This window comes from Rhagoletis pomonella, unplaced genomic scaffold, assembly GCF_013731165.1.
Source record: "Rhagoletis pomonella isolate Grant_MI unplaced genomic scaffold, Rhpom_1.0 Rhpom_scaffold_00011, whole genome shotgun sequence".
In the NCBI taxonomy this organism is placed as follows: domain Eukaryota; kingdom Metazoa; phylum Arthropoda; class Insecta; order Diptera; family Tephritidae; genus Rhagoletis; species Rhagoletis pomonella.
The window spans coordinates 4,381,030-4,389,083 of NW_023458565.1; the positions used below are offsets into that span (position 1 = coordinate 4,381,030).

The 8,054-nt window shown below is 36.8% G+C and overlaps 1 protein-coding gene across 1 annotated transcript; it reads left to right on the forward strand.

Moving 5' to 3' along the window:
* Positions 1-1,687: 1,687 nt before the first annotated feature.
* On the forward strand, positions 1,688-7,198 carry LOC118747109 (proton-coupled amino acid transporter-like protein CG1139). Its single transcript, XM_036481100.1, has 9 exons — positions 1,688-1,722; positions 1,800-1,916; positions 1,982-2,132; positions 2,283-2,404; positions 2,492-2,718; positions 2,784-2,914; positions 2,992-3,170; positions 6,219-6,394; positions 6,957-7,198. The coding sequence occupies exons 1-9, from the start codon at positions 1,688-1,690 to the stop codon at positions 7,196-7,198; spliced, it is 1,380 nt and encodes a 459-aa protein (XP_036336993.1).
* The last annotated feature ends 856 nt before the right edge of the window (positions 7,199-8,054 follow it).

The following is an 8,054-nucleotide window of genomic DNA, read 5'->3' on the forward strand; positions in this document are numbered from 1 at the left end:
ATCTTACATTTGAACAATCAGTTGTATGGGAACTATAGGTTATAGTGACCCGATCTTTGTAATTTTCACTCTAAGCTTTCTGTTGATAATGGGTGGAAATACTGCAAAATTTCATATTCCTAGCTGTATAAATGGAGAAGTTATAACGAAAAATCTCATATCTGAACAATCAGTTGTACGGGAGATATATGTTATAGTGGTGCGATTCTTCCGGATCCGACAAATGATTAAAACATTATAAAAATACACCCACCTACCAATTTTCATCCGGATATCTCGAAAACTGAGAGACTAGATTGTATACAAACTAAAGGCCTGCAAATGTTGAACTATAAAACATAGCGACATGTGTCACATCATGCAAGTGCCAGTTCATATTATGTCGCTCATACATGTTTCACAATACGATTTGAAGACACTGTCGAATAATTGAAATCAAATCTATGCATGTCAACTTAAGCAACACATGCGACATAGTCAACATTATTAGTTACATTTTATATACGGGAGAAGATTTTGTAAATTGTTAAGCACCTATTATAGTAAAATCCATTAAAGAATTGTCTAATTAAACACCTGTATATATTTTCATCCAAGGCAGGATCAAACAGTATTAAAAATATGCTACAGAAGCACAACAGCGAACAACAGCTTAGCTAAGTAGCGGCGACATGCTAAAACAGTATGTTTGAGATCGAATGACATGGCACAACACCTTGTTTGAGTTGACATGACATAGCAATGCACGAAATTTTTAAAAAAGAATTTTTACAGAAAATGTTGACTTTTGCAGTTCTTTAATACAAACAGACGGACAGACAGACAGACGGACAGACGAACATGGCTAAATCGACTTTTTCATTGACATTTCATGCTCATGAAAGGTATAAAAATAGTCGGTAACCTAACACTTGTTTCTTTGCACATATAAATATTTTCTACGAAAATTTCAGCATAATGGTACAATTAAATTATCTTGTTATAAACTAATGCATATTCATAAAAAATGTTGTAGGGTAAAAATCTCGAGAAACGTATCCTACAAATGTGTGATGCTACTACAAGGGTGCTGTTTCAAAGCTAATACATCTAGGATCATTTAAACTGGTTTTAAGATCTTTTAGCTTTTGTGGAAAAAATTCGCAAAATTATTATTTATGTCCGGTATTCGGCTTCCATAAATATGGTCACCGTGCCCATAATCTACATAGTATATAAACAATATAGGAATCAACAGCGAACAGCATTCCGAATATACATACATACTTACATATATATAGTTATTTCTAAAATGACGATCGTCGTCTTTAAAAAGCTTTATGTATTATTGCTTTTAGATAGCCTTGAACAGTAGCTGTGGTTGCGCTTTGCATGGCTTAAATAAATACATAGTTCATCATACGCACTGGTTACCAGCTAAAATACAAACGTACATACATATGTAGATTGGGCCTCATGCATAAAAAGTGAGTTTCAGCTCCGACTCGATTTTCAGTGAAAATTCTTGACTGTGCTTCAGTACAAAAATTGAGTGTGAGCTTAAGCTAATTTTTTATGAATGAAGCCCATTGCAACAATAGATACAAACATTTAGGTTAAGAGAATGCATACATTCTGCGAAATCAGCGCATACTCTTCAGCGTACTCTTCAAAAAGTTCGCCAATGCCTATCCCTCAATCTAGCCATATGGGTTCTTTATTATTTAAATGCTATCTGAATTTGTACGTGAACTGATATACATACATATGTACATGCTACATACATACATTCCCTACCTATCCAAAACTTCTCCAAACAGATCACAATCTAACGGAAATGGTCAGTCACAAACAAAGGAGACAAATGGACGTAGCGCAGAGAAGCACAGTGAAGACTATGATCCACATTTACATCGAGTTGTGAAAAATCCCACCACGTATGTAAAATGAAACAACGTGATATTTGCATATGTAGATAATACTAAGCAATATTGAATTACAGAAATTTGCAAAGTTTTGCACACTTTTTGAAGGCCTCAGTGGGGTCGGGAGTTTTGGCTATGCCGAGCGCATTCGCAAATGCGGGTTACATCAATGGACCCATACTTACGATAATTATTGGTGGACTGGCGCTTCACTGTTTGCACATTCTGGTGAGCTTATGCGTTAAACTAAGCCTTAAATTATCATCTTAGTATAATTTGCCTTTGGCCTTGTCTGAATATACATACATACCTACATGCATACATACAGTAAAAATAAGCAATTCTTTTAACGAAGGCATGAACTTCATTACTTCGCAGATAAACTCAATGTACGAGCTAAGTAAACGTAAGCGTGTACCTTATTTGACATTTTCTGAAGCGATGACAGTTGGTTTGCAAGATGGACCGCCTGCTTTCAAATTTGTTCTACCCATAGCAACGTAAGTACCTACACACATGTGGTTACATACATACATATTTACCATTTAGCTGCATTGCATTTGTTCTTCTTTACTTTTCAATTGCAGTCCTTGTGTTGACGGATTTCTAGCCTTTTATCACTTTGGTATTTGTTGTGTGTATGTGGTGTTCATTGCGGAGAGCATCAAGCAGATCGTTGATGAATACCTGGTGGTCTTAGATATCAGGCTGCATATGTGTTTCCTTTTAATTCCACTCTTTATGTTGTACAGCATACGAAATCTTAAGTTACTGGCTCCTGTCTCATCTGCTGCTAACATATTGCTTATTGGTGGTAAGCAAGGCAGTTTTTAGATTTTACACCTACATATATATGTATGTACCAAATTTAATTTTCAGGCTTCGGCATTGTGTTATATTACATTTTCGAGAGTTTGCCACCGATTTCGACGCGTGTACCCTTTCAGGATGTCTCTAGAGTACCAATTTATTTTGGTACAGTACTGTTTGCTCTGGAAGCTGTCGGTGTAGTAAGTCATTTCGATTCATTAAATATATCATGCTGATGCTAATTATATAATATCTGTATGTATGTATTTTTGCTTAGATCCTTGCCGTGGAGGAGAATATGGAAAATCCGAAATCATTTGTAAAGCCTTGCGGCATATTGAATATTGGCATGTCAATTGTTTTGTGCTTGTACATACTACTCGGTTTCTTTGGTTATTGGAAGTATGGCGATGAAGCTTTAGGCAGTGTAACCTTAAATATACCTCAGCATGAAGTGTAAGTTTAATTTAAGTATTTATTACTTATACATAAATTAATTTGAGATTTTTTCTGATAACTATTAACTATTGGTTTCGATGAGCGGTGCAAATAAGAGAACCTTTCGAAAGTCAAAGATACTTATAATGATGTGAACGCTTACCACGTGTACTTGTACACTCCGCTTCACTAGAATAGGTACAAATTTTTTCTCAAGATATGAGCTTATATCTGGACTTATGGGTATCGGTTTAATCTCGTTTTGAAGAATGATTAATTTCAAAGCAAAGTGGTTAAAATGAAGAAAACACCTTTGGATTACCTTGGATTTTATTTTCGTTCACTTGAATAGGCACAGTGGCTTTAGCGCAAGGAAAGGACTACATTGAACCAACAAAAGCATACCATTCATTTTAATTCTACTATGCAAGACTTTTATTACAGAAAAGGCCCTTACAAGACAGTTCTAGAGACGCCGGAAAGAACAACTGCAACAATTCCAACGTTTTGCATTAAGTTAAGGTCCTGTGAAGAGTATTTAAGCATTGATCGAATTATTGCTTTATTGTACCATGTTGTAAACAGTAAAAGAATACATTTCTAGTCATTTATGCTTAGGTCCTCATTGCCCTATTGGTCCTATGCCCCCGAGATATAAACATATGCAAACATATCCATGTCCAAGTTGATATCAGAGTAGTCTGCTTAGTCTCTAAAGCTCTTTGTTTTCCTTTGATTTTCGTTTAACATAAGCACTGATTAACGGTAACGATTTCCCAATATATTATTGATATACTAATACCGCTGGAAAATACTATCGCCTCCTGCAGTTTTGCATGGTCGAGGAACTATGCCGCCGACGGAAACTTGTCCTGTTCCTCTCAGGTCGAGGAACCTATCTTACAAAGTCGGACTGTAGTTGTTTGTGAAGAAGCCACCTTGACTCCCGAGGAGACCTGTCTAATTATAGCGCCATTTTTATTCGTCCGAAGAGGGATGTGCTTTCTAACTACCGACCGAGCCCCTGTTGAGCAAGAGATATGCGTCATTCCAGCCAGACTATATTGATAAATACATAGCCATATTTGTTTCGTGAGAATCCCATATTTTGGCATGGCTGTCAAAAGCGGCTTTAAAAAGTAGTGTGTTTCGATTTGATTAAAAAAGTATTTTTGAGGATTTGACGCACTGTAAAGCTCTGTAAGCACTCAAGTAGTATTGTCAATTTTTCTTAAGGCCCAGAGACAGAATTTAGAGGAGATTGACTATAAGTGGGGCTTTCCTGTAAACATATTTTATGAATATTAGCAGTTTGTTGAGGGAAAATGCATCTGACCCAAAAATGTACCATCTAAGTCTGGCGAAGGCCTAACAGCGGCCTTCTGTACTATCTCCAACCTCCAAACAAGATATAAACAGTGGATTGTCGATAATCTCTATGCTGACCAATGTCGTAGATCATGCCTTATTTGTCTGAAAAGGAATTTCGCCGCAGGGGTCCCTACCACACCAACGGATCTCATGAGTTTTATATATGTGGACTTTGATGTACCCGATCGTTCCCTCTATGCTTAGCCATAAAAATGTCTCCAATCCAATTGGACGCTCCAGAGAAGCGCAGTTCGCCAATTCATCAGGCAATTCGTACACTGTAGTCTCCTGGTATCCACACAAGTTCAAGCTCATTCCAACTTGTAACGAAGTTGAGCCTCAACTTACATTCCTGGACTATTTTTGAATAGGTGCAAGCGGTTTCCAAGGCCTTTATAGCAGCTTGACTGTCACTGCAGCTCCGGATTTTATGTCCGCGCCACCATTCGTCAATTATCCAGTCTGCTACTTTCCTTATTGCAAGGACTTCCGGTTGAAAGACCGTAGCCATTGCACCCAAAGCAGTAAAGCATCATTAAGTTATCGTCCAGATGCCATCCAGCTCCAAGACTCTCTATTGGCCCATCCAGGAAATCTAACGACGTATTTTTTTCCAAAGGAGACTCCAGGTATCAGTTTGTCATTAGGTGCCAAAAATAAAGGGTATTGCTCTGACAACCTTGTAAACAACATTCTTTGCTCGGAACTTGGATTATCGTGCCAAAATCCAAAAGAGTGCGGCCGACACATGGGTTTCATTACCTCCTCTTGGATCGCTAAATCCATAGGCGGCAAATGCAATAAAGCATTAAGAACTAGTCCTGACGGTGTACTCATGGCGTCCGCAGTGCCTATACACACGCTTCTTTGTAGCCTTAAGCGTGGTTTTGACCATGGTTTTGCGCCACGATACTACAGCAGAGTACGTAGAGCTTAGTCTGACTAAATCTATGTATATGCAGAATACCATAGCCGGTCTCAGACCCCAGGTCTTACTAAAGGTTCTCCGACACTGTCCCAAAACTTTCAGCGCTAGATTTACCTTCAGATAGACGTGAGTTTTTCATGTCAGCTTCTAATCTGGATTTACCGCTAGATATTTCACATCCACAGAAAGATTTAGGTTTACGCCTTTAAGTACTCGAAGGTGGAGATGTTTTGCTGGGATGACTATAGGACTTAAATATGAAATATTTAGAAGGCTTTATCCTGATAATTAGCGCAGGGGTTTATTCCTTATTGGAGATTGTCCAAAGTACACTGAAGCTTCAATCTTCCGCTACTCGTCATATTTAAAAACCCGTCAGACCCGAGAAACTTATTGTTTTCAATCCGAAGTATTGCTGCTTTCTCCTCGGCTTGGTCGAGTGGAGGAAGGGACGCATCGCCTATACAGATCGGCATGCGATTTTCTTTATCAAAATCAAGACCGCTGTCGCTATTGCCAAAGCGCTTTCCTTGCTTTCCATATTCGTCTTTTAAGAAACCAGATCCTATTTTGTAATCATTAGGCTGATACCGTTTTCTGCCCCTCCCTTCTTCCTCTTGAAAAAAAAAACGTCTCTCTATCCACTTCTTCTCGCAGTATCGCTCATTTGGACCATTATATTTGATTTTATTCTCAAAATAATTAAATATGCATATAAATATATTGTTATAGAGTTAATTTGTATATTTCGCATTTTTTTTTACCAGATTAGCTCAAGTAGCGAAAATTATTTTCGCCATTACCACCTGGATGACTTATGCGTTGCAGGGCTATGTCACCACTGACATCATTTGGAATAAATATCTTTCGAAGCGTACAAAGGATACCTCCAAGCATGTGCTATATGAGCTTTTGCTAAGAGCTTGCATTGTGATCTTAACATGTAATGTTTCAATTACATATATTGTATTGCCTTAGGGTACGTTCACACAGAAAGCGGAGTCGAACCGAGCTAAGCCGTTCCGAGCTGAGTGAAGCTTTCAAATTGCTGTAGATATATGAAAGTGTTTATACAGAAAGCTTTTTCAGAAGCCTTTTGGAGCTGAAAGCAAGCAGTTTTTGTTTTGAATTTTCTACTAAATTTTTCAGCTTCACGACGGTGCTACAAACAAGATATCAAAATATTCAAACAGAAACGAATTTTACAACGAATCTTTTAACTAAAATTGCGCAAATATTTTTGCCGCTTTTCTCTGACGGTAATTTTTGTGGTATCTTGTAGCCGATTCCACCAGAAAAGATCCGCTTCGCTTCGTTCAGTGTGAACACCATCAGCTTCGCTCTGCGCCGCTCGGCTTTCTGTGTGAACGCACCCTTAGAGTATTTGTTATTTCAAGCACTTAACTACAAACATAGCGCATTTGTATATCGTTTACGTCAATATCTCCTATCACCACACAATTAATTTTTAATGTGGTTATTAACATAACTATTACCTTTTTCAGTTTGTTTCGCTGTGGTCATACCTGATTTATCGCTATTCTTATCGCTGGTTGGGTCGTTTTGCTTATCTATACTCGGGCTGATTTTTCCTGCATTACTACAAATCTGCGTACAATATTACAGTGGTTATGGCCGATGGAAACTTAAACTAATAAAAAACGTATTACTGGTGGCGTTCGGAATATTCGGCGGAGTTGTCGGCACTTATGTTAGCATACAACAAATTATTGACAACTACAAATGAGGAATCGCATAAAAACAAAAACAATAAGTTATGTGCAGATGAGCATAGGAATGTAGTTTAGCTAACTTATAGGTAGATATAAAAATATAATAAACTAAACGATAATTTTAAAACCTTGTGTTAGATAAGGGAGGTTCCATGGGAAACTGAACCTCAGAGCACACAATTTTTTCTTTATAAAAATAACAAATGTGTGGATAAGACATGAACACAAATCTTGAATCAACCACAAAAATAACAAATTAAAGCTTTAAATGCATTTTTATTGCCTTTTTTTGCCTTTTTAAATCAAGTTATAAGTAAATTTTTGAGTGAGTTTCAAATAGGTAGTATGTACTGTCAAATAATTTGCGATTCTTAATTGAAGTGTTTGGTAAGAAAAATATTTAGTAGAACTCATAAGCGTTTAATAAAATTATATTATATATTATTGAAGTCGGTTTTGTTTTTTATACCATTAATTGTGATATATATAATATAAAAAACTAACTCGATGGCTTGGTAACGAAAACGGAGAAAGTAGTGAAAGATGTCGCTATCAGTGTTGGCAGAAAATGTTGAGGCTTATAGCTAAATTTCTCGAAAAAATAACTAAACAAAATAGCTAAAAATATTATTAGAAGGCGTTTTCAATAGCCATTCGTCCTCGTAAACCAAATGTTTTTTTTTAATCCACATAATTTTCTCTTTCATTTAGTATCCATATTGTTATTATACATTGCACTGAATTTTTTAAATAATTTTTGGAAGTAATCATATCCTTGAGATTACAAGGTCCGTTAAATAAACTGACGCAAGAGAGAAAAACTACAAACGCAATTTTACTTTAGTTTCGCAAGCATATTGATTGCTTCGT

Excerpts from the sequence above, each read along its gene's own strand:
- LOC118747109 (XM_036481100.1), top strand. The coding sequence starts at position 1,688 with ATGGGTTCTTTATTATTTAAATGCTATCTGAATTT. Across the intron at positions 3,171-6,218 it reads AATATACCTCAGCATGAAGT|ATTAGCTCAAGTAGCGAAAA; the intron begins GTAAGTTTAATT and ends TTTTTTTACCAG. Across the intron at positions 6,395-6,956 it reads TTGCATTGTGATCTTAACAT|TTTGTTTCGCTGTGGTCATA; the intron begins GTAATGTTTCAA and ends TACCTTTTTCAG.